This window comes from Drosophila hydei, unplaced genomic scaffold, assembly GCF_003285905.1.
Source record: "Drosophila hydei strain 15085-1641.00,03,60 unplaced genomic scaffold, DhydRS2 tig00008119-arrow-pilon, whole genome shotgun sequence".
Taxonomy (NCBI): Eukaryota; Metazoa; Arthropoda; class Insecta; order Diptera; family Drosophilidae; genus Drosophila; species Drosophila hydei.
This window is the reverse complement of record NW_022045830.1, coordinates 8,358,381-8,381,468: the sequence shown is the minus strand read 5'-3', so window position 1 is coordinate 8,381,468 and position 23,088 is coordinate 8,358,381. Positions and strand designations below refer to the sequence as shown.

Genomic DNA, 23,088 nt, shown 5'->3' with positions numbered 1-23,088 from the left:
TATAGATATAGATATAGATATAGATATAGATATAGATATAGATATAGATATAGATATAGATATAGATATAGATATAGATATAGATATAGATATAGATATAGATATAGATATAGATATAGATATAGATATAGATATAGATATAGATATAGATATAGATATAGATATAGATATAGATATAGATATAGATATAGCTCTCGCTCTCGCTCTCGCTCTCGCTCTCGCTCTCGCTCTCGCTCTCGCTCTCGCTCTCGCTCTCGCTCTCGCTCTCGCTCTCGCTCTCGCTCTCGCTCTCGCTCTCGCTCTCGCTCTCGCTCTCGCTCTCGCTCTCGCTCTCGCTCTCGCTCTCGCTCTCGCTCTCGCTCTCGCTCTCGCTCTCGCTCTCGCTCTCGCTCTCGCTCTCGCTCTCGCTCTCGCTCTCGCTCTCGCTCTCGCTCTCGCTCTCGCTCTCGCTCTCGCTCTCGCTCTCGCTCTCGCTCTCGCTCTCGCTCTCGCTCTCGCTCTCGCTCTCGCTCTCGCTCTCGCTCTCGCTCTCGCTCTCGCTCTCGCTCTCGCTCTCGCTCTCGCTCTCGCTCTCGCTCTCGCTCTCGCTCTCGCTCTCGCTTAGATATAGATATAGATATAGATATAGATATAGATATAGATATAGATATAGATATAGATATAGATATAGATATAGATATAGATATAGATATAGATATAGATATAGATATAGATATAGATATAGATATAGATATAGATATAGATATAGATATAGATATAGATATAGATATAGATATAGATATAGATATAGATATAGATATAGATATAGATATAGATATAGATATAGATATAGATATAGATATAGATATAGATATAGATAGATATAGATATAGATATAGATATAGATATAGATATAGATATAGATATAGATATAGATATAGATATAGATATAGATATAGATATAGATATAGATATAGATATAGATATAGATATAGATATAGATAGATATAGATATAGATATAGATATAGATATAGATATAGATATAGATATAGATAGATATAGATATAGATATAGATATAGATATAGATATAGATATAGATATAGATATAGATATAGATATAGATATAGATATAGATATAGATATAGATATAGATATAGATATAGATATAGATATAGATATAGATATGGATTGAGATATAGATATAGATATAAATATAGATATAAATATAGATATATATATAGATATAGATATAGATATAGATATAGATACTGATATAGATACTGATATAGATATATATAGATCAGGATTGACTTCAAGCTATATAATAGAGTCCTTTTTACTTCCTACGTGTGTCGAATCAAACTGAATTGAGTTAAGCTGCATTCTTGAATGTTTTTGAGTGGGCGGACCCTTGCGGGTCAATAAAATGGCTTAAAACTCTTTTAAAAAACAGTTGCCAAAGCAGAGATAACTGCCAATCACAGAAAAATGAAATCCACTTATAAATAGCTTCCCAAAGTCGGCTGGAAGTGCCACAGGCGAGGGCTGTGGCAGAAACTAACGATTGGCGTTGGCATTGGCGCCACCTGCGGCAGGGTTTGGGCAGCTTCATAAAAACCTCAACTTAAATTTAATGATACGAAAAAAGGCAGGTGAACAGAACTGTGGGGCAGCGGGACAACGGGACAACGGGGCAGCTGTGCAGCTGGGGTGGCGCCTGGCTATTTTTAAAGCACACACAAGCAGCCGCAGGACATTGAGCCACTGACAGGATATTATCGCGATGCTTGGCAGCTCGCATCGCAGTTTCATTTTGGCCGCTGGAGATGGCGGCCGCTTGGTTAACTTTGGTGTTGCCACTGATTTTGGTGGCCAGTGGTCAGCCAGTAGCTAGCAATAAGCAGACGCAACTGTGGCTAGGTAAGTCACATCTGAATGGAGTTGGGTGCGAATGCATAATTGAGGCTTGCCCATGCACAGATTGCAGCTGCCTGCACGCCAACGAGCGCAACGCCACACAATGGGGCAGCATCAGCATCAACGCCAGCCATGCACTGGGCGCCAAGAACAACTGCCTGATGATCTTCATTGGCGGCACGGCCGACGAGCTGGTGGCCTTTCAGCTGCAGCAGCTGCAGCTGCGACCCGGGTGAGTAGCAACGCTTCCGGCCGTAGTAAGCCAGCCGTACAGTCGCTTCTGTCGGCTGCCACCCGCTCTGTGGCATGCCGTATCCAAATCGATCACAGATCTGGATCTGTCAGCCACATAGGCAGCTGCGCGACAGCCATCAAAATGCGTCGACCATCGAGGAAATATGCGAATGCAATGTAATTAAAATACCTTGTGAAGGCCACTGTGGCTGGGGGGTCCGTGGAGCCGTGCTCGGCACGCCTGGTTATTTATATAAATGTTCGCAAATTTGTGTCAATTTTTATAAATTTTGCAGCTATTTTAGCTGCATTAAAATAACCCAAGAAAACAAGAGGAAGAGAATATTAAAAAAATTTCGAAATCGATTTGTCAATAAAATTGCTCAGCACCGGCGCCACCAATTTCAGTGGAGCTTGGGCAGAGCGTTGGACACAACGTTGGCCGCTATCGTCGCGACCAGATTTATTTCGTGGCAAAGTGCAAAATCGCGTGTGAGTCGCGTGTAAATCGCTTGTGAAACGCTTGTGAATCGCGCAGTTCAAAATGTCGATGGATCCTTCTGTTTCACTGGAAGATCTGGAACGCGTGAGTGAATATAATCCAAGTCCAAGCCATGATTTCTAGTATTCATGTCCTCTGTTGTCTGGCGTCCAGCGGCGTCGTCGAGCCAGCTCCGTGCGTAAAGCATCGCAGACGCCGCAGCCACCGCCGCAGCTGGGAACCGACTCGGAGGCAATGGCCGTGATTAACGAGATATTCAATCCGCGGCTAAAGCTGCCAGAGAGCACTGGCCATTATACACTGCCCGAGGAGCTAAGAGCCGATGATCATGTGGCGCCGCAGGACCTGGACATTGCCAAGCTGGCGGAACTGAAGGAAGTAAGTGTTGGTTGAATGACGTGCCCAAATGTGGTTGATCGGACGATTTTCACAAGGTATTCACGCTCTTTGACACGGACTGTGACGGGCTCATATCGAAAGATGATCTGCGTTTCACCTACACGGCTCTCGGCAATGAGCCCAACGAGCAACTGCTGGAGCAAATGATGTCCGAGGCGCACGAACCTTTGGACTACGAGGCCTTCGTACAGCTGATGTGCCGTCGCACCATAGAGCTGGACCCAGAGGAGGTCTTGATTGAGGCCTGGAGCAAGTGGGACGATCACGGCACGGGCATGATCGACGAGAGAAAGTGGGTGCAATGTGCTAAATGCCGTGTCCAAGTCATGGGCCTAATACACACGCTTTCCCATCCAATAGAATCTACGAGGAGCTCACCAACTATGGCGACAAAATGACCATCAGCGAGGCTAAGGAAGCGCTCAGCCATGCGCCCATGGCCAAGCCGAAGACCCTAGAGGAACCGCCCATGATTGATTATCCTGCTTTCTGTCGCATGCTCGGAGGAATGCGTAAACGCAAGAACTAGCAACGAGGAGCAGGCAACAGTGGCTTCAATTCAAATAAACTCAACAATTTTCCTAAATTTCATCAAGTTTCTATAGCAAAGCTTTGCCTTAGATTATATCCAATATTTCATTGTATTTTTTTCTTCTTTTATTTTGTAGTTGCTGTAGACGCATTTCTTAATCCTTTTCCATTTAGATTATATTCAAATATTTTTTCGACCCTTTTAGATGAAATGCAAAGGCAGAAAATGTATGAGAGCATATAAAGTATATATATGAATGCTTTATTAAAGAGTCGAGTGTTTCTCTCATTTTCTACTGCATATAGAAATTGACTTTAGTGTCATATCGTGGAGTTAGCCTTTGAACCACAACATAGAAATCCTCTTTAAATATTTAAAACTGCGAACGAACGAGTTCTAACAAAGAGTCGACTATCTTAAGAAACGAGTAACTTATCTAAAGTTTTTTCCTCTTGAGTTTCTTACTAAAGAAATCGTAGAAAGAAGTTACCTTAATATTTTGACTATAAAGTGCTCGATCTAAAGTAAAGTAAAGATTTTCAACTTTTTCCTTCAATTTGGTAGTTCATATTTATATATTTATATATGTTCTGTAGATTCTTAATATTGCCTCTAAAATGCTCAGCTAGCCGGAAATCCATTTAACTTTATAGAAAATATTAGTTTTTATTTTATCTTACATTAGATTTCAGTTAAATCCAGTCCCAATGGCAATTCTAACTGCAGCATTGTTCACCTTTGACTCCTTCTGCTCCTCGTAGTCTGTTAAGAACTCAAACATGTTTTTCTACCAGCTGTCGTACGGTTTCTGTGTTAACCTTAACGCCAACTTTTGTTAGACTTTTTATCAAAATAAATGATGTAGAACCGAATGGCAGTGCAACATTTTATTTAATGGCAGCTCGCTGGGCGCTTGCCTATTTTTAGGCTTGACCAACGAACCGGCCAAGCGGCCAGGCGGCCAATAAATTTTCAACATCATTTGATTCCGGCCATTTGTGCCACATTTTGCAATATGATTAGCGCTGTGCGGCAATTCATGATATGCAATTTTTGTGACAGCTGCTTGGACACCGTCGAGGTCTTTCCGTATCTGAGGGAGCCCGTCATCGAGAACTCAACGCTGGCGGCGTACACTTGGTGCCAGCACAGTGCGACGGCTCGCAATGCCACGCCCATCTACAGTGGCGGCAGGCTGCTGGGACTGAGACTTAGCTTTCAGCAGCCGCCCACAAAGCTGCTCGACTGGACCTTGAATCTAACGGCGAACTATCGATTCCTAAAGCAAGGTGAGCACTCCTGAAATCGATTTGTACATTTTTGTCAAATTTTCACCTCGTTCGTTGCACGGCTGCATCCAGAGCTCTTCAAGACGAGCGGGCGCCTGGTGCCGCATAGTTTCTGCGACTTTTATTTCTTTGCCAGCACCGGGATCGAGGGGAATCTGGGCGAGGGCTACTTCCACTCGCCGCGCTTTCCGGCCAACTATCCGGCGCACATTAAGTGCGCGTACAAGTTCATCGGGCGTCCGGATAGCCGTGTGGAGCTGCTGTTCGAGGAGCTGCAGCTGCCGTCAGTGGCTACTGGCGGCTGTCAACTAGACGCACTGACCATATTCGATGCGGAGTCCGCCCACATGAACGCTGTCATCGATGTGCTCTGTGCTCCGTGCCCCACACGCCGTATACTGAGCAGCGGACCCGATCTGCTGCTGGAGTTTAATGCCAGCTCGAATCGCACGGCCAAAGGCTTCCGTGGCAAATACAAATTTGTGCAAAATGAGCAGCAGGCGCTGGCACTGCCGCCAATCCTGGAGGCAGCCAGCATAGCGATAAAGCAGCCGCCCGCCCAGGCGAACAGTGTTCAAGTGGAGCAGGAGGAGGGGAAGGATGCGCGGCCCGGACATAGAAATCGTAAGTTGGCGCCCCATAAATTAGCTAAAGATAGTAGTTAGTTCGATTCTGAGTCATGCCCTAAGGACTCAATCGAATTATGCTAATCGCCAGTAAATGGCGGCAAACTTCTTCGCGCAGCTTCGCAATTGCCGCAAAATGTTGCCAGCTTCCGTCTGACAGTCTGTGTCTGTGACAGCGGATGTGGCCAATTGACTTGCTCACAGCTCTGAACCATTTCAATATTCAGTCTGTTTCAAGCGTTCGATACGTTCAAATGGTGCGCTCGGCGCTGTTGACAGCTTTGCATTTGATTGCCGCCATTTGGCAGACGTCGCCCAGCCTAACCTGCGCTGGAGGAGGTGCTAGAGGAAGTGAGTGCAGCTATTTATTGAGCTAGTTCTATAGTTATACAAACACTAGAATCTAGAAGTTATTTAGAAACTTAAGCAACGACCACAAAATGGCAGCAGCTCCACTGCACAGGACGAACTGCAGCAGCCGATGGAGTATGTAAAAGCTGTGTGAAAGACAAGCAAAATGGAAAAAGGCTTCAAAATGGGATTTTCGAATCAATTTGAATCAGCTTCATATCATATTGCAGAACGCTTTGCATACCGTTTCAATTTCTTTTTGCCGCGCTCCAGTGACTCAGCGCCAGGATCCTCCTTGCCCAAAAAGATGCGCATGCCGCCCAAGGTATTGTACAAATAATCATCCCAGTCCAGGCTACTCATGTCGAACTCAAAGAGCTGTTGGTCCTGGGCGGACAGTCGTTGCCACAGTCGCTGCGTGTTGTGCGTCTCATAATGCCAATTGGAGTGGGTAAACGGGGCAATGATCTCCAGATTCTTGTGTATCTTCTGGTAGAGCTTAAGCATGCGTGGGGTACGGCCTCTCAGGCGCAGCACCACATCGATGCAGTAGCCAGGCAGAATGTGATAGAAGAAGGCGACCAGATTGAAGAGCCAGGGCGTGCTAATGGTGTGCAGAATGGGCAGCCATATCATTTTGGTCAACGGGTAGACGTGGCCCAGGCTTTCCGCCTTCTTTTTGAAACCACCCCAGGTGAGCATGTTGTGATCACTGGGCACATAGTTGTAGATGGGCGGCGCAGCTGCTCCAATTGGTTTATTCTTATCGTTGGCTGTTTGCCAGGCGCAGGCTAAGGTCAAGTTGGAGCAGTAGTCAACGGGCACTATGTTGGCTTGTGAGTGGATGTCAATGCGAATAACTCTCAGAATTCCCACTGCAGTGCCAAGGAATATGGAAATGGGACCATAGAGATTGTCAATCCAGCCAGAGACGGGCTCCTTGTAGCTGCCAATAACTGAGAATGTGATTAGATGTGGTTTGAGCCATGATCATTTGATGCCACTTACTAATGCCTGGCCGAAAGATGCATACGGGCAGAGCACCGGCTTCCGTCTGGACCAGCTGCTCCGCCAAGGCCTTTGTGTAGGTGTATGTATTGGGGAACTTGCCCAGCAGAGCTGGCGCCATGCTGTCCATCAGCTCGTCGCTGAGCTGCTCTCTCAGCGTCAGAGCCGTGTCCGCGCTGCAGCTCAAATTCTCCGGATAGTAGCATTCACTTATGCGCTGAATGACACAGTTCGAGTAGGCCGTAGACACGTGAACATACGCCTCCAGACGCTTCATCTGCTTGGCCAGCTGCATCATGAGGCGTGTGGCACGGGTGTTGATGTCCAGCGCCACATGCAGTGGTTCCACAAAGCGCACAGTTGCCGCGCTATGCACCACTACCTGCACCTCGTCCATCAGCAGCTGTCGATCCGCCTTGCTGAGACCCAAATCCAACTGCTGACAGTCTCCGGCAATGGGCACTATGCGTACCCAGCAGCCGGGCTTCGATTTGAGCAACAAACCAAATACCTAATTAAAAAATTTCCAATTAGAATCTCGTTTCTAGTTGGCTTAATGGCTTACTTACGCCATCGTCCTTCCAACTTGCCAGCCGCTGTAGCATATCCTGCCCCCGCTTGGCTCTGATTATTACATAGATGCGTTTCACGTCTGTCGCACGTAGCAGCTTCTCAATTATCACTGAAACAGAAACCACGAAGTTCCAAATTAAGGATCAAGAACAATTTCATCTTAGCTTAAAGGTTGTTTGAAAATTAATTTGAGTTCTAAATCTAAAGAGCAAATAGATGTGTTAATACCTAAACCAAATTCTCGAGGAAATCATTATAGAGCGATAAAGAGAATATATATATACTTTAGATATCTTGTGCTTGGGGTTTACCTATAATATATAATAATAGGAGACTAGGTTTACATAGAATCTATCGAACCTAAGTATTGTATTCAAACTTAGATGGTAATATAGCGAAAATCGATATATTTATATATCGATTATGGGATTGAACACTTTCATGGTAGTTAGGTGAGTCCTTTGTACCTTTGTCATTTAAAAAAAAACATAATAATATCGATTTCGATTAATATTGCTGTAATGAGGCAATGAATTTATCGATTCACCTGATCATAAAAATATGTAATTTATTCTTCTCTCTGACTGTATCAAGTTCTTCAACAAAAGTAATATACACTTTTTACTTAATTATTTCAATCGGCTTAAGTCAGACAACTCAAAACGAAAATTATATGACGAAGCACTTTATAGAAATAAACAATAGCATATTTAGATGAACAATTTGTTCATACACGGTTAGTTTTGTCAATTTACTTATGGAAAACGGGTTTCTACAACGATAACTTTTGTTAGGATGCATTAGATTAAGTAGAGAGCAGCTTCAATTCAGTTATTTTTAGAATTTTTTTTTTATAGTTTTGCAAAACTAGTTAAGTACTCTTTAGTTTATTCTTTTTTTTTTAAGTCATTAAGAATAATTTTTATTGAGTGCAAAGTTTAGGTACTTTTTAATGAAAACCGTTTTACAGTCTATTATTATCGATTATAATGGTTCTTAACGGTTAAGCACTCATTTACTTTATGGCACAATGAGGCGAACTTAACTTAGGTTAATGATTTTTTGTTAATAATTTTTAACACTAATTGCTTAACTTATAGAATGTTCATAATTTATTTTTTATGAACAGTTTAACACTTTTTTTATTAACATTTAAATTTGAATATCACATATTTGTCACAAATAATTTAATGAAACATTAAATATTTTTCTCAATATTTAGATATGAATTAAATGTTTCACTATAAGAAACGGTTTAAAACTCTCCATTTCCATTCACAATAAAAAATTTGAATATCACTCTGTCACAAATTTTATGGCACCAGTGGAAATTTCGTATACCTTTGCCCAAAAATCCACTGCCGCCAGTTATGAAAACAGTTTTATCTTTGTAAAAGTTTTGTATTTCGGATGTCATTTCGTGTTCAGCATCCATCTCTTTATACCACAACACAAGCGCGGATTAGTCAATTATAGTATGTATAGAAGAAATTGTAGTCGCGGCTGCGAATGAGAATGAATGAATGAGACGAGCCCAGAACGCGCCGACGTTATTTATACCAGACGCACTTGCACAGTGGAAAGGCTTTAGTCAAGCAGTCGGTTTGGAAGTGGCATATGATATAAGCGAAGTCACCACAAATTATTTATAATAAGCCGAACAGCCGAAGAGTCACACTTTGAAGTAAAAAGGAAATATAAATAAAAACAACCGCATCAACGGCGTAGATCGTTTAATGTAGTCGTTGACAATGTGTCTGGCATTATACTTATACGGAGGTACCGCATTTAAAGTTAGCAAAACGTTGAACCCCCATAGGTATTCTCCTCCAGTGGAGATCTATTGATAATTTGGCTAAGTACAAAACGTTGTCGATGCGTCCCATTAAGTAGCTCAAGGGGTTTTTCAGTGATTGAATAGACCTTAGCTTCTATAGTTTTTTTTGCATTGTAGTGAGACACGAGCGATAATTATTAATAACTTGTGATAATTAATATCACACTAAGTTTTATGAAACAGTTTATGTAATTTATACAAAGCAATTGCTTCTATTTGACTTTCCTTTTTTTACCAAAGCACGCATTGCCTAAGCGTCTGGAAAGTTACACTATAAAATATTTGCTAACAAATACACCTTTAGCGTACATGCATATGCCTTTACGCTGTCGTAGACTAAATTAACAGTCAAATAGTTCAAATTGAATATTAGTTTTGGTGATGTATGGAAATATAGCTAAAGGCATCGTTCGTTAAGGACCAAAGTCGAATATAATAAATATGGCGTCTTATACTTTAAATATAACAAATTTACAATTTTAAGCGAATAATAAAATAATTCAATAACAACACTAGGCTATGACTTCAAAAGCAACGCATAGAGCGGATAAGGCTGAAGCTTCTTGGCTTGTAGCGATGCCTCAAGCCATTGCACGCTGAGATGACGGCAGCTGCGACGGTAGAGGGGTCTGCAAAATGAGAAATACTTTAGTTTTCTGGTGTATAATAGTTAAATAATGATAGATATTTGTACCTCAATTCCGCCAAGTCAACATTTTTCGTATTGCTATGGAAAACTAAAGGCGCCTTATTAGAATTTTCGGCCAAGATGCCACCATGACGCACAAATTCATCTTTTTGCTTGGATTGGGCTGCATCCGCCACAAAGTACGCAACCTGGCCACTAAATAAATTACTATCCTCGCCCTCGACTTTCATTTTGACATCTTCGGGTGATTTGCTTTCTATTTTAACAGCTACTGTTGTTGTTTTGGGCTTGAAGAAATCCTTTAGACTACCTTTAGATGTAGCTGTGGGCGCCTCCAGCTTTGTTATTTTTCGTGAGCTACGACCTTTTGACGGAGTTGGCTGCTCATCATCAGAGCCGCTATTAGATCTCTTGGATTTTTTGCTACTGCTCGCTGCCGCTCCTTTGGCGGCCTTGCCCTTTTGGGGGGTCTTCTCCAGCTTCAGTCGGTTCGCCAAATCATCCTTGTCCTCATCACAATTGGCCAGCAGCAAGTCTACATTAACATTTTTTTTAGAGGCAGCATAGAGCTGCTCTAGATGCGCCAGATCATTTGCCTCCATTGCAGATTTGTCACTGCGCAGGCGCGTAATGCGCGGAAAGCGGATAGAAATGCCTGCTGCAGTGTGAGCCTCCGATTGTGTGAACTCAGCACCCGTGATTTCCCACACTGGCATTTTCTCCGGAGTCTTGGCTAGCACATCAGGTATTAGTGCTTTTTTGCAGAGTAACCAATTGGGAATTTTGTTTGCATCAGCGCGCTCTGTGAGTTTCATCAATGCTTCATGGATCTCGTCGTTGGTGGCATCATCAAGACCAGAGTGCACTTTGGTGACCGTCTTCCAGAGGTGGTCACGTGCATCATAACAGCCCATCAGAAAGATGCTGAGCACGCCGCCTTTCTTGCCAGAGCCATACCATGCGCCCAATACCACCAAATCGGCAGTGTCTGCCATTTTGCCACCAAAAAGATAATCCTTTTTTACTTTGAGCCAGTTACGTTTGCCCGGCTGATATGTGCCACCGGGACTCTTGAGCACAACGCCCTCCAGATTAGCTTGAAGCACCTTAGCGGTCATCAATGCCAACTCGTTTTTGGTCTTCAAGAACTCTGATTCGGAGAGTTGCACATGGGATTTGATGGGTTGAATGTTTTGCTCCAGAATCTCGCGACGTTTGCAAAATGCGCTAAGGCATAAAGTCAACATTAGCTTTATAGTAACGTACCGTTAGCTTTATACTTACAGCTCAGTCAGATCATCGCCATCATAGAGCAAGCAGTCAAAAACAAAGAGGCAAACCGAAGCATTGACATAGGTATGTTTCTTGTGCGCACCCAGCGTTCCAAAGGGAAGCAAAGCGCCCGTTTCTGTGTCCACCAAAATGATTTCTGAATCAAGTATCATGTCATCGGCGCCAGGAAAGGCGCGTGGTATATACTCTTTTAGCTCCTTGATTTTGTGATCCATTACTGGTTTTAAATTTCGACTGAAAAACTTAAATTCCGCGCCCTGTTTGTGAATTTGTACTCTTTCTCCATCATATTTAACCTCGCTATACAGTCCGCCGGGATTCTTTTTGAATGCTTCCTCTACAGACTTGCAGGCATTGGCCAGCATCGGTGAAATAGGCGTCATTACCTGAATAGCGCTAGTTTTCTTCTTTGCCTTCTGAGTGGCCGTCTTTGTTGGAGTTTTGAGAGACGTGGGTCTGTTGCCAGCAAAATTTTGTACAATAGCTGTGAGATCACGAGAACTCTGATACGCTGGATAGGCTTGTGGTCCAAATGCATCCAGAATGTGCCTGGCACGTGCATTAATGCGCAGATCCTGTTTGATCAGCCTGATGAACGTACGCAAATCTAAATCGGTTGCCTGCTTACACAGCTTATGCAGAACTTCAGTTTGCTCATCCTCCTTTGTGCGCTGCTCCAGCTGACAAAGCAAACTTTCCACATCATGTAAGTAGAGTTCGCTTTGCGCTTGCGGTTTAAGTTTGCTGGAGCTAGCAAAGTGTTTACGCAGAGTTTCTGAAATATCACCATCTGCAAAAGGAGTAGTCGTCTTAGAAATGTTCCAACACGAGGACCAAAGCTGCTTACCCTGTTCCAAGTCCAGATGCATTTCCTGTTGGTCGACATTGAAGATGCGAGCAAACAGCTTGATTAATGCTTTGTTTTGCAAATTATAGACCCGCTGTGTGGAGCCTGGTATGAGAAACTGAACCCACTGTAACATGTCGCCTTTAAAGCCGGCACCGCTGCTGCCTTTCTTGAAGAACATCTCCAATTTCTCAACCTTCCGCAGGTAGCTGGACTCAGCAGCTATTTCATCACAAATGCGTCGGAACGTGTCCAGCTTGTTGTCTTCATTCTGTGCCTGCTTGCTGCCCATGGCTCTGCTCCAAATGCGATTAATGTGTGATACACGACAACTGATTAATAATTTAAGCATATATTTTTAAATTTAAATTATTATTTTGTATTTTGCTTCCAGAGCACTGCAAGCAGCTTTACGATTCGCGCGTCAACAAGTCCGGCATCTTCGAATCGAATCAGCTGTTAGGCTCGTTTATCGGTGCACCGATAAGTACGAATATCGACTCTGCTAAAGTCGTGCAATGCCGTTACGAATTTAAAGCGCACAAACCAGAAGTGATTCAAATCAAGTTTCACGACTTCAACATACCCACTGAACGCGAAAATTCGAGCCGCTGTCGGGATGAGGACGCATTGCACGTGCTGGCAGAAGTGCGTGGTAAATATGAGACGCAAGAGCTACTATGTGGCGCTTTCTTGCCCAAGCCGCTGATGTCTAATAGTCAGCAGTTGCAGCTGCAATTTGTAGGAAAATATCCGCCGAAAATGACGAACAAAGTGCAGTATTATGGATTTCGAGCAGAATATCGGTTTCTTACAAGTAATATACAAATGAAACATACATACAAAATATTTAAAACTTTTCTATTTAGATTATGGCATTCTATCAGGCGCGCAGCAGGGAGACGAATGTACATTTGTTTACAACAGCAGCGATAGGATTAGTGGTTTATTTCATTCGCCAAACTTCCCTGGCTACTATCTGGAGAATGTTGTATGCAATTACTATTTTTATGGAGCTGATGAACGGATTGTCCTGCGTTTCACATACTTTGATGTTGAAGGCATTAGCACGTGTGTTGACATTTTCAGTAATTCTAAAATATTTATTAACTTTTCTTGTTTTTTTAGATGCGACCATCAAACGGCTAGCGATTATGTGGAGTTTTCGAATTTTATGAGCACAGATCGAAAGTTCAGCAAATATTGTGGCAAATTACCCGACTTTGAAGTGCGTTCCGATGGACGCTTCTTTCGTGTATCCTTTTATTCAAATGATCGATTTGTAGCCAATGGCTTTCGCGCTCTCTATACATTTGAATCGATTGCTTTAAAAAGCACTCCAGATTTGGGCGACAGTACTGTCTCCATGCAAAGTTATGTGTCAAACGGCGTTCATCATATGCCTAAGATTCTAAACATAATCCTAAATGTTGTAATCTTGCTTAAGCAATTTAGAAATTAAAAATAAAATAGCAACCAGATGAAAGTTTTGGTGTTTCAGTTTGGTTCAATTATATAAATAATAATCGATAGTAATCGATAAGCAAACATTTTAATATGGCAATACTGTGCAAAATGCATTTACCAACACTCTTTTTCAATCACTGCCGCGCAAGTTTCTACTGCGCTACATTTGTTCGTTTTGTCGTTTTGAGCATTCGTTCATTATTCGCCGACAGCTTCGCGAGGTAGTTTTTGCCCGCGCCGCGTTGAATACTCAGTTTTGTTTGTTGGGCCTCATAAGGGTGGCTGGCTCGTAATTGTCGTGTGTTTCATATGTAATATAGAAAGCTGAGCGTAACGAAAAGTATTATTACCTAGTGATAAGTGTCAAAACAGAAAAGCAAGCTGTATTTAAAACACAAATAGTTAACAAAAAAAAGCAATTCAAGAAACACCAACGCAAAATGTTCTCACGGCCCAGGTAAGCTACGTAAACGTAAACTGTTCATATGTATCAGGCCAGGTGGGCACTTGGCGTCAAGTTGCCAAAGGAATTGGCAATGCTTGCATCTATTTTTGGTACATTTGCAAATTGACGAACTGTTATGCAATTTCAATTGTCCGCCATTCGCTCCGCGTCCCAGCTGTTCTTCTCAGTGACCTAGTCATTGTCGTGGCAGACGAGTGTGCGCCAAGGCCCCCTTCCCCAGCACGCTCAATACAGAAATCTGTGTGCATTGCGCAGCTTTCAGTTTCAATGGTGCTACCAATACATACACACATACACACACATACAAACTATCGTAGGCACAACCCTATTGGTATTGGTGAGGGCGGACTAGGATTCGCACATGTTTTTGACATTGACCTAACTTTTCTGGTTTTCGCTAGCTTTCTGCAACAGCTGCCTGGTTGCAATCGTTCTCTACTATTCTCCTTGTTGCGTAAGAGCAACACCTCTAATTGCAAAAAAAAGTAAAAAATATATTATAAATGAAAATAAAATATAATAGCGGCAATTCCACATAGCCGCACATGCACACATACACACACGCGCACACATTAAACAAAACAGCTGAAAATCAATATACAAACAATCAACATATGCATTTGTATGTGTGTGTTTTGCTTCAACACCATCGCATTTTTGCTTGCGTCTATATCGGCCACCTTCACGTTCATGGACATGGACACTGTTATACATAATTACATACATTCATATTCTACAGCTAAATGCTTCTACTGCCAAATTCTAAATTTATAAACATTTTTAGCAAGACGCGTATCTGTGTACAGCAATACAAAAAAAAAAGAAAAATAGCGTTATTTTGTTTTTTTGTTTGCCTCTTTTTTCGCTGCCAAGTTCAAAAGTTGTTAGTCTTTGTTACGCAGCTTCTCATGGGCTGTCTCTGTCTACTCTTTCGCCTTGCTTCTCTTTTGCGCATAGTTTTTATGGCTAAACATATTTGAGTACATTGACTTCTATGTGCCTATTGCCTTTACGCAGAACTTTTTGACTTTCGAATGAAATTACATACTTCGCTGTGTATGCGTGTGTGTGTGTGTATGTATGATTGGCTTATTCAGCAGTAAATTTGGCATTTCATGCATAAAAACACACACACATGCTTAAAACGAGCTGCTTACACAAACTTTTTAGTTATATCATATCGGGATATGCCAGTGTTGCGCGTAAATATATACTACGTTTATACGAGACTCTTGCATATCATGCAATTGCACTATGGAATTGAATAACATATAATGGCTTAAAAAGTATTAAAATGTATGGATTGCATTATGATTATTATTTAATATTATTAATTATATATAATTTGTATTAAAATTAAACAATTTTTTGATATATTTATGCGATGCAAATGAATTAGTTTGACTTAAGGTGAAATTATTCCTAATGTTTGACAACCTTCAAAAAAGTTATTTTTAAAAAGAAAATAGATACGAGTAAAAACGAATGTGTAAAAAATATATTAAAATATACGAAAAATATATAAAACAATAATAAATACTTCCAATTTGATATCATGGTCAAATAAGTGAAATGGCACACGCTTAATCATATCATGACATCAAACGATTTCGAGATAATTTGTGTGCCGTATGAACCTAGTTTCAAATACGGAAATGTTTACGACATGCAATTACATTTGTATGAGTGATTAGATATACCATATGTTAGATATACACACATATATATGTATATATATATATATAATGCGAATTTATAAAGCACTTGGCGCTCATGTGAGCTTCTGGGCGTTAGGCTGAGCAAATAGAAACAAAATGACGAATGATGATAATGATACCATGCCCACTTCCATACCAGCCCCTTACACCCGTCCGTTAATTAGCAGGGCCAACACGTCACGAGCGCGTGGAACTGTAGGCGCGTCATTAACGGGTTTGCTTTTAGCTTCTGTGGCGGCCATCATCCTAATGATGGACATGCCCATCAATGAACTTAGTCACAAGGGGCGTGCAATTAGCGCCAATTATGCTAAATCTCCCAGAAAGCAAACGCTCAACATGTTTGCTACCCTCGTCATATGCCATCACTCGGAATCTTATCGTGAGATCGTAAACAATGCGGCTTAGTTTTTGCACCACTCTGATTGGACATCGTTGAAGTGTGCTTGACTTTAAGATACTCTGTAGGTATACTACAAAAAGACTTTTGCATTTCTTATCAAATTCCTTTAAGATTATTATAACATACGATTCCTTATCTTCGGTGATTGCACTGAATTTTGATAGTATCTAATGAAATGGGTTTTTGTTTTAAAGTTAAAAGACAAAACATATATTTGAAAACTTTGCATTTTTAATGAGAATCTATTGTTGGTTATCAAATTATCAAATTTATTCAATTTTCTTTTGGTGGCCGACAAATGATAATAGATTGATATAGCCTTCCTCTTACATAATTTAAGGAGTATCTGAAACAGCTGACGTTAGCCTTGAACTTGGACTTTCAGTGTCGTTACATGGCAATAATAAACATTGTTTTTGTTGCAGCTTGTGCGGAAATCTCGGTAAGCTGTGTCGCAGCGGTGCTGTCGCAGTGATAAGTGCACCACCAACAACAACAGCATTGCCAGTATTGCCTGGTCAGGCGCGGTGCGATGGCCGTGGCTATCATGAGGTTGTCGGCGATATTATTTGCCCCTCGCAGGTGCGCGGCATCGATCACATACGCGATCCTCGTTTGAATAAGGTAAGTGCCGGTGCAATGAAACCACCCACTGTAATACATCTCTCTTGCACCCCATCAATAGGGCTTGGCCTTTACACTGGAGGAGCGTCAGGTGCTGGGTATTCATGGACTGCAGCCAGCACGTTTCAAGACCCAGGAGGAGCAGCTGCAGCTGTGCAAGATAGCTGTGAATCGTTATACGGAGCCACTGAATAAGTATCTGTATTTAAGCGATCTGCACGATCGCAATGAACGTCTGTTCTTCCGCTTTTTGTCGGAGAACATTGAGGATCTGATGCCGATTGTCTATACGCCTACAGTGGGCCTGGCCTGCCAGCGTTTTGGCCTGATCTACAGACGTCCGCATGGCCTGTTCGTTACATTTAATGATCGTGGTCACATCTTCGATGTGATGAAGAACTGGCCAGAGCCGAATGTGCGTGCCATTTGCGTAACTGACGGCGAACGAATTCTGGGCCTGGGAGATCTGGGCGCGTGCGGCATGGGCATTCCCGTTGGCAAACTGGCTCTGTATACGGCACTGGCGGGCATTAAGCCGCATCAGTGCCTGCCCATTGTTGTGGACGTGGGCACCAACAATATCGATCTTTTGGAGGATCCCTTGTACGTGGGTCTGCGACAGAAACGAGTCGTAGGACGAGAGTACGATGATTTTATTGATGAGTTCATGGAGGCAGTGGTCAAGCGATATGGCCAGAATACTCTGATTCAGTTCGAGGACTTCGGCAATCACAATGCATTTAGATTCTTAGACAAGTATCGCAACAATTACTGCACCTTCAATGATGACATACAGGGAACAGCTGCTGTAGCTGTGGCTGGATTGTACGCGTCCAAGCGTATCACGGGCAAGTCCTTGAAGGACTACACTTTCCTATTCGCTGGCGCCGGCGAGGCTGCCATTGGCATTGCCGATCTTGTCGTGAAGGGCATGGTTGCCGAAGGTGTACCCATCGATGAGGCCTATAGTAGAATATTCATGGTGGACATTGATGGTCTGTTGACTAAAACGCGCAAGGTGGGCTCCTTGGACGGTCACAAAATCAACTATGCGAAGGACATTGAACCCATGGCAGATCTCGAGCAGATTGTGTCGACCATTAAGCCAAGTGTAAGTCCTATATGTGTACTGCATATTAAATACTATCTCTCATTAATATTTCATATTGCGCAGGTGCTAATTGGTGCTTCAGCTTGTGCCGGCCTCTTCACGCCCAAGATTCTGAAGACAATGGGGGAGAATAACGAGAGACCCATCATATTTGCGCTGTCGAATCCGACCAGTAAGGCGGAATGCACAGCTGAGGAGGCCTATCACAATACGGATGTGAGTTGTTCCGCCATTTCTAGAGTTTACTCGGAGTTTTATGTCTCTTTCGCTATTGTTTTGTTAGGCTCGCGTCATCTTCTCATCGGGCTCGCCTTTCCCACCGGTTACAGTGGGCAACAAGACTTATTACCCCGGTCAAGGTAATAATGCTTACATTTTCCCTGGCGTGGGTCTGGGCGTCATCTGCACAGGCACTCATCACATACCTGATGATATGTTCCTCATTGCCGCCCAGGAGCTGGCTAACTTTGTGGAGCCCAGTGACATTGAACGTGGCTCATTGTACCCACCGCTGCAGAGCATTCGTGATGTGTCCATGAATATTGCCATTGGTGTGACCAAGTGTGCATATGACAAGGGTATGTTGGCGTAGCATGTTTCCATGGCTTAGCTAAATTTGGTTATAAATTGATTAGGATTGGCATCCACATACCCAGAGCCGCAGGACAAACGCAAGTGGCTGGAGGATCAGCTGTATAACTTCAACTATGAGTGCTCGATGCCTGTTACTTGGACCTGGCCCCGCATGCCATACATCAAGACTCGTGAATTAGTGCCCACAAAACTCTATGGAAAAAAAAGTGATTAACATTGCTCTTTTCTTTCTATTCTTCTTTTAGGCGCAGAGAGTCCGCTAATTGCCGCTATTAAATAAGACAATCGTACTGTTCTATTGGCTCATCGTTTGATGGCACTTCTGTATTGCATTCTAACCCACTACTACCAATACTACTACTCCCAAGCGACAACCAACAGCACCAAACACTAATCAAGCAAACTTTCTGCAATGGCTCACATCTGCAAATTATTAATTCTAACTAAATTCAAGAACTGCCGGCGCACGGCTCTAAAGCTCTACAGCTCTCCATTGGTGACTAAAACAAATCGAAAGATACAAGCAAACCTACACATTGTTATTAAACTTAGTCATGTTAATTGTTAGTCATAGATTCGAGCTGTAGTAGTTAGCCAAGCGACCTGCGCGACAAAGACTTCAGTGTATTCTCTATTTATTCAAAATCGTACATTTCTATAAATGAGTTAACAGAATGTTTTTATTTGTGTAAATTATTATGCTAATTTTTATGTGATCGATAATGATAATGCTCCCAGGAATGCTATTATAATTAATTCACCATCATTTATTTACTAACTGCTTTGTTATTAACTTGACCATCTTTCGCCTGAAATTACGTTTAATTGGCTTGCTGGTTTTTAACTTTCCTTTCTGCTTCCTTACGGTTCAACCTTAACCGCCTTTAACTCTCTTTTTAACTCTTCCTCTCTCTCTTACTTGCTTTTTAATATATTTTTAATTTTAAAAGCGGCACGAAGCGCGTTCTGAAAATCTCTGCTTTATTTCTCAACTTTATAGCATCTGAAAAATTCAAGAATTTATTGATATTGATCTATTGCTATTTCCCTTTCGTTGACTTATAGAAAACGAAGAAATCTTATAAATTACCCAACCCACACCGACCGCATAGAACCATTGGCAAATTTAGACAGCAGAACGGTGAGATTCTGCCCATCCCTTAACGAAAGTTATACAGCTGCCGTTGATCTAAAGCATTAACTCTTAAACTAAAAGTTAACAACATAAGTTAAAAGTTATAATTTAACATATATACAACATATATATATATATATTTATATATATATCGATATCATTATTTTCGTTTATCCATGTCTGATATTTATTAAATAGCCTTGTTATAATTTATCGTTACAAAGAAAAAAAAACAAATCAGTTTTAGTTAAACAAACTATAATTATATTTAAACATGATTGAATCATCCGCAAGCAATTGTACAATTGACCAGCTGATGTGCGATTAACAATAAAAATATATAAATACAAAACTCACATTTGAAATGTTTCAATACATATTGGTAAGAAATCGTAAGAAATTACGAACTATTTATTAATTTAATTCTTTTCATAAAAGCTTTATGTATTTCCCCTCAATAATTATTTCGAGTGGATCAATTTGGCTAAATGTTTTGTTTGCTGAATTTCCCATTATTTTAGAAATGATTTATTGATTCTTCTTGTTAGCTGAATTTCCCATTGTTAAATTTAAGCCGATCAATTCTCGTTAGCTAAATTTCCCATTCTAGAGATAATCGGTGCTTTATATTTCAGGGGTAATTTTAAAGTTGTGGGCGCCAAATATTTCTCGGCTACATTGTAAAAGGGAAACTCCAGTTCTGATTAATGTAACATATATTTAAAAAGTGCTCTAGTAGTTTTTGGTTTTTTATCTAAATAAATGTAAATATTTTTATATAAATATGTATTGATAATGTCAACATTTTGCATCTGCTTTAAAGATCAACTTGTGTTGCTTCAGGTTTATTGAATAGTTGTAAATTTGTATAGTGCCTAGGGCATTCACACTTCGACTTGTTCGTTGCCCCATCAAAACAAGCTTATAATTTATAACCTTCCGGTCTCTCTTTCTTTCTCTTTTGAGATCGATGAGCGATTGCCATATGAATGCTTAGAGAGTTTGTTGAGAAAAGGCCAAGCATATGCTGAAGCTATTTTAATATATTTGAATACCCTGTATTTATTGGAACTATGTAAGCAAGGGCATTTCAGTTTTCTTTGTGAAAATGTGTTTAATATTTAAGAGCTTCGACTCAACTGAGTCTTAAGATACTTTATAGCAATATAATGTAATATCTATGTTTATATATATATTTTTAATATTATATATAGAATAAGTTTGCTAATCTGTTGGTAAGAAGTCTTAAGGTTTGCCATATCTCAGTCCATATTTATATTATATTATATTTATGGTCTGAATTTGATCTGAAAGGAAGTAGAAATAGTTGATTATATTTGAAAGCCGATGACAGGGTAACTGCTAGTCGAACAAACCCAGCCAGATTAATCATATTTACTAGGGAGTGCGAATGCGTAAACATAGCTTGATTGAGTCTTGCATAAGCAGCGAATGAGAGGATTTTTAATTAGATAAAAAAACTCATATATATATATATATATATATAAGGAAGCCAAACACTTCAAGTGAAACAGTGATTTGCAGTTGGCACATGAGGGGGAAAACCGATGCGTGTGCTCAATTCTAAGCTCTCCATTCTCCATTCTCCACTCACCAATCTCTAATCTCCATTCTGGATTCTCGATTGAGCGAGTTGAGCTGAGTTTGGAAGCTGGCTGAGTTCACTTCGATCCAGTCTCGCCGTATAAAATGTGTGCTTGGAGCGCGCTGCGCCCAGTAGCATTTAGAGCGTTCAGTTGACAGGTTGTCAGGCCGCGTCTATCTATTCTGGATCGTATTCTAATAAGATGTTCTGCCGTTGCTTGCTCGTCGCAGTCGTCTGCTTGATGGGCGCCCGCTCCGCACGAGCAGGTAAGACAGAAAACTTCGCACGACCCGTTTTGCTTTTACATATATTAATTACTTGTGCACATTGACGCTTACATAGCCTACGGCGATGACTGTGACACACCGAACGGGCAGCGGGGTCAGTGCATGCCGTTCTCCTCCTGCTCGGACATCGAGCAACGTCTCTTGGCGGCCCAGCAGAGCGGGCAGCGTGTGGCGCCCGAGTATGCTAGCTATTTGAAAAAGGCGTCCTGTGGCGAGATCAATGGAGTGGTATATATAAACATATATAGATCTATATATATATATATATAACCCGATCGAATCCTTAGCGACACTTCTGCTGTCCTTCGCCGGAGATACAGCACAACTCCAAGGTCATGGAGCTGTTTAAGAGCAACGGCTTCAACTGCGGCAACATACTCAATCAGCGCGTGGCCCATGGCTACGAGGTGAAGCTGTCCTCCAGGCCCTGGATGGCCCTGCTGCGTTACCACAGCCTGGGCGAATCTCGTTTTCTGTGTGGCGGCACAATCATCGCCAACCGTAAGCACCTATCATATATTCCATTCTAGCGCTTCCTAAAGATCTGATTTGTAGGCTATATTTTGACTGCTGCCCATTGCGTCTATGGACTGGAGGATCAGCTGTGAGTACAGAATTTCCACAACTCAAGACAAATTTCAATCTAAATCTCAATTTGCCCGCTTGCAGTTATGAAATTCGCTTGGGCGAGCATCGTATCTCCACGGACCGAGACTGCCGGCAGCAGGGACGCAAAGAGAAGTGCGCACCGCCTGTCAAGGATCTGGGCATTGAGAAGTTTATCATACATGAGAAATACGATCCCAAGAGCATCATCAATGACATCGCCCTGCTGCGCCTGAATGAGAGCGTTAGCTTTGACAGTAAGAGGCGAGCCGGGCATAAGCCCTTGACATTGCCTAATCACACCCATCTCTTGCAGAGCACATTAAGCCCATCTGCTTGCCCATCAGCAATGAACTGAAACAGCAGGCGGAATCGCTGGTGGATTACTTTGTCACTGGCTGGGGCACCACCGAGAACGGTTCTTCTTCGGATGTGTTGCTGCAGGCCAAGGTGCCCATTCAGTCCCGTTCGGTCTGCTCGCAGACCTACCGCCGCGAGGTGCCCCATACTCAGCTCTGCGTGGGCGGCGGCGACTTGCAGGACTCGTGCAAAGGTGACTCTGGTGGCCCACTGCAGGCGCCTGCTCCCTACCTGGACGAGTACAAGGTGCGCATGGTGGAGTTTGGCATTGTGAGCATGGGCGTGACATCCTGCGGACAGATCAGCCTGCCGGGCCTCTATACCAATGTCGCCGTCTATGTGCAATGGATAACAGATGTCATGGCCACAAATGGTCTATAAAACATATGGAATAAGCATCTAAGCCATTTATATACGTAATATGTAAGCTTCTTCTATGTCTTGTTATGTCCGTTAGACACTTCTTTGGAAAACAAAATAAATTCCTATGATTATTATTATTTACCTTCGAATTTTTGTAATATATGCGGCAAATTAGCGAAAGCGACATCTTGAGACAGTTCTAGCTGTGTTACCGCCATCTAATGGAAATTTATTTTGTGCTCAACGTGTTGTGCAACTGTTGAGCGCATAGAACGCATATGAAACTACGACACTTAGCGAGCGTTCATTG

At 42.0% G+C, this 23,088-nt stretch overlaps 6 protein-coding genes across 10 annotated transcripts; 4 read left to right on the top strand and 2 right to left on the bottom strand.

Moving 5' to 3' along the window:
* Window positions 1-2,002: 2,002 nt before the first annotated feature.
* LOC111598547 (suppressor of lurcher protein 1) lies at window positions 2,003-13,515 on the top strand. 4 transcript variants are annotated; one of them, XM_030224720.1, is made up of 5 exons: window positions 4,560-4,854; window positions 4,927-5,478; window positions 12,433-12,855; window positions 12,908-13,109; window positions 13,167-13,515. In XM_030224720.1, the coding sequence occupies exons 1-5, from the start codon at window positions 4,581-4,583 to the stop codon at window positions 13,498-13,500; spliced, it is 1,785 nt and encodes a 594-aa protein (XP_030080580.1). In that variant the 5' UTR covers window positions 4,560-4,580; the 3' UTR covers window positions 13,501-13,515. The 4 variants fall into 4 exon arrangements, with proteins under 4 accessions (XP_030080581.1, XP_030080583.1, XP_030080580.1 ...); XM_030224721.1 differs by lacking the exon at window positions 13,167-13,515 and adding an exon at window positions 2,003-2,130 and having other exon boundaries at window positions 4,628-4,854; window positions 12,433-13,040; XM_030224723.1 differs by lacking the exons at window positions 12,433-12,855; window positions 12,908-13,109; window positions 13,167-13,515 and adding exons at window positions 2,003-2,130; window positions 5,544-5,747 and having other exon boundaries at window positions 4,628-4,854.
* Window positions 2,550-3,987, top strand: LOC111598561 (calmodulin). The gene is made up of 4 exons (XM_023313864.2): window positions 2,550-2,718; window positions 2,788-3,012; window positions 3,069-3,325; window positions 3,394-3,987. The coding sequence occupies exons 1-4, from the start codon at window positions 2,677-2,679 to the stop codon at window positions 3,560-3,562; spliced, it is 693 nt and encodes a 230-aa protein (XP_023169632.1). The 5' UTR covers window positions 2,550-2,676; the 3' UTR covers window positions 3,563-3,987.
* On the bottom strand, window positions 5,848-8,941 carry LOC111598539 (fatty acyl-CoA reductase wat-like). Its single transcript, XM_023313831.2, has 5 exons — window positions 8,754-8,941; window positions 7,409-7,521; window positions 6,840-7,350; window positions 6,076-6,787; window positions 5,848-5,977 (listed from the first exon to the last, which is right to left on the bottom strand). Exons 1-5 carry the CDS (start codon window positions 8,845-8,847, stop codon window positions 5,884-5,886), a joined length of 1,524 nt encoding a protein of 507 aa, XP_023169599.2. The 5' UTR covers window positions 8,848-8,941; the 3' UTR covers window positions 5,848-5,883.
* LOC111598530 (DNA ligase 3) lies at window positions 9,618-12,448 on the bottom strand. The gene is made up of 4 exons (XM_023313819.2): window positions 12,039-12,448; window positions 11,183-11,981; window positions 9,944-11,125; window positions 9,618-9,878 (listed from the first exon to the last, which is right to left on the bottom strand). The coding sequence occupies exons 1-4, from the start codon at window positions 12,388-12,390 to the stop codon at window positions 9,767-9,769; spliced, it is 2,445 nt and encodes an 814-aa protein (XP_023169587.2). The 5' UTR covers window positions 12,391-12,448; the 3' UTR covers window positions 9,618-9,766.
* A 179-nt stretch (window positions 13,516-13,694) lies between the features above and the next one.
* On the top strand, window positions 13,695-19,582 carry LOC111598816 (NADP-dependent malic enzyme). 2 transcript variants are annotated; one of them, XM_023314246.2, is made up of 7 exons: window positions 13,695-13,962; window positions 16,518-16,716; window positions 16,778-17,827; window positions 17,891-18,043; window positions 18,111-18,405; window positions 18,463-18,627; window positions 19,487-19,582. In XM_023314246.2, exons 1-7 carry the CDS (start codon window positions 13,946-13,948, stop codon window positions 19,504-19,506), a joined length of 1,899 nt encoding a protein of 632 aa, XP_023170014.1. In that variant the 5' UTR covers window positions 13,695-13,945; the 3' UTR covers window positions 19,507-19,582. The 2 variants fall into 2 exon arrangements, with proteins under 2 accessions (XP_023170014.1, XP_023170022.1); XM_023314254.2 differs by lacking the exon at window positions 19,487-19,582 and adding an exon at window positions 18,667-19,455 and having other exon boundaries at window positions 18,463-18,591.
* A 1,703-nt stretch (window positions 19,583-21,285) lies between these two features.
* Window positions 21,286-22,883, top strand: LOC111598783 (serine protease grass). Its single transcript, XM_023314201.2, has 6 exons — window positions 21,286-21,428; window positions 21,505-21,677; window positions 21,737-21,950; window positions 22,005-22,053; window positions 22,119-22,312; window positions 22,372-22,883. The coding sequence occupies exons 1-6, from the start codon at window positions 21,365-21,367 to the stop codon at window positions 22,794-22,796; spliced, it is 1,119 nt and encodes a 372-aa protein (XP_023169969.2). The 5' UTR covers window positions 21,286-21,364; the 3' UTR covers window positions 22,797-22,883.
* The last annotated feature ends 205 nt before the right edge of the window (window positions 22,884-23,088 follow it).

Excerpts from the sequence above, each read along its gene's own strand:
- LOC111598547 (XM_030224720.1), top strand. The coding sequence starts at position 4,581 with ATGATTAGCGCTGTGCGGCAATTCATGATATGCAATTTTTGTGACAGC. Across the intron at positions 12,856-12,907 it reads AGAATATCGGTTTCTTACAA|ATTATGGCATTCTATCAGGC; the intron begins GTAATATACAAA and ends TTTTCTATTTAG. Across the intron at positions 13,110-13,166 it reads GATGTTGAAGGCATTAGCAC|ATGCGACCATCAAACGGCTA; the intron begins GTGTGTTGACAT and ends TTGTTTTTTTAG.
- LOC111598530 (XM_023313819.2), bottom strand. The coding sequence starts at position 12,390 with ATGCTTAAATTATTAATCAGTTGTCGTGTATCACACATTAATCGCATT. Across the intron at positions 11,982-12,038 it reads GCATCTGGACTTGGAACAGG|ATGGTGATATTTCAGAAACT; the intron begins GTAAGCAGCTTT and ends CTCCTTTTGCAG. Across the intron at positions 9,879-9,943 it reads GTTGACTTGGCGGAATTGAG|ACCCCTCTACCGTCGCAGCT; the intron begins GTACAAATATCT and ends CTCATTTTGCAG.
- LOC111598783 (XM_023314201.2), top strand. The coding sequence starts at position 21,365 with ATGTTCTGCCGTTGCTTGCTCGTCGCAGTCGTCTGCTTGATGGGCGCC. Across the intron at positions 21,429-21,504 it reads CGCCCGCTCCGCACGAGCAG|CCTACGGCGATGACTGTGAC; the intron begins GTAAGACAGAAA and ends ACGCTTACATAG. Across the intron at positions 21,951-22,004 it reads CGGCACAATCATCGCCAACC|GCTATATTTTGACTGCTGCC; the intron begins GTAAGCACCTAT and ends TCTGATTTGTAG.
- LOC111598816 (XM_023314246.2), top strand. Across the intron at positions 16,717-16,777 it reads GCGATCCTCGTTTGAATAAG|GGCTTGGCCTTTACACTGGA; the intron begins GTAAGTGCCGGT and ends CCCCATCAATAG. Across the intron at positions 17,828-17,890 it reads TGTCGACCATTAAGCCAAGT|GTGCTAATTGGTGCTTCAGC; the intron begins GTAAGTCCTATA and ends CATATTGCGCAG.
- LOC111598561 (XM_023313864.2), top strand. The coding sequence starts at position 2,677 with ATGTCGATGGATCCTTCTGTTTCACTGGAAGATCTGGAACGC. Across the intron at positions 2,719-2,787 it reads CACTGGAAGATCTGGAACGC|CGGCGTCGTCGAGCCAGCTC; the intron begins GTGAGTGAATAT and ends TCTGGCGTCCAG. Across the intron at positions 3,013-3,068 it reads AGCTGGCGGAACTGAAGGAA|GTATTCACGCTCTTTGACAC; the intron begins GTAAGTGTTGGT and ends GATTTTCACAAG.
- LOC111598539 (XM_023313831.2), bottom strand. The coding sequence starts at position 8,847 with ATGGATGCTGAACACGAAATGACATCCGAAATACAAAACTTTTACAAA. Across the intron at positions 6,788-6,839 it reads CATCTTTCGGCCAGGCATTA|TTATTGGCAGCTACAAGGAG; the intron begins GTAAGTGGCATC and ends TCACATTCTCAG. Across the intron at positions 5,978-6,075 it reads GGCAAAAAGAAATTGAAACG|CTTTTACATACTCCATCGGC; the intron begins GTATGCAAAGCG and ends TCTTTCACACAG.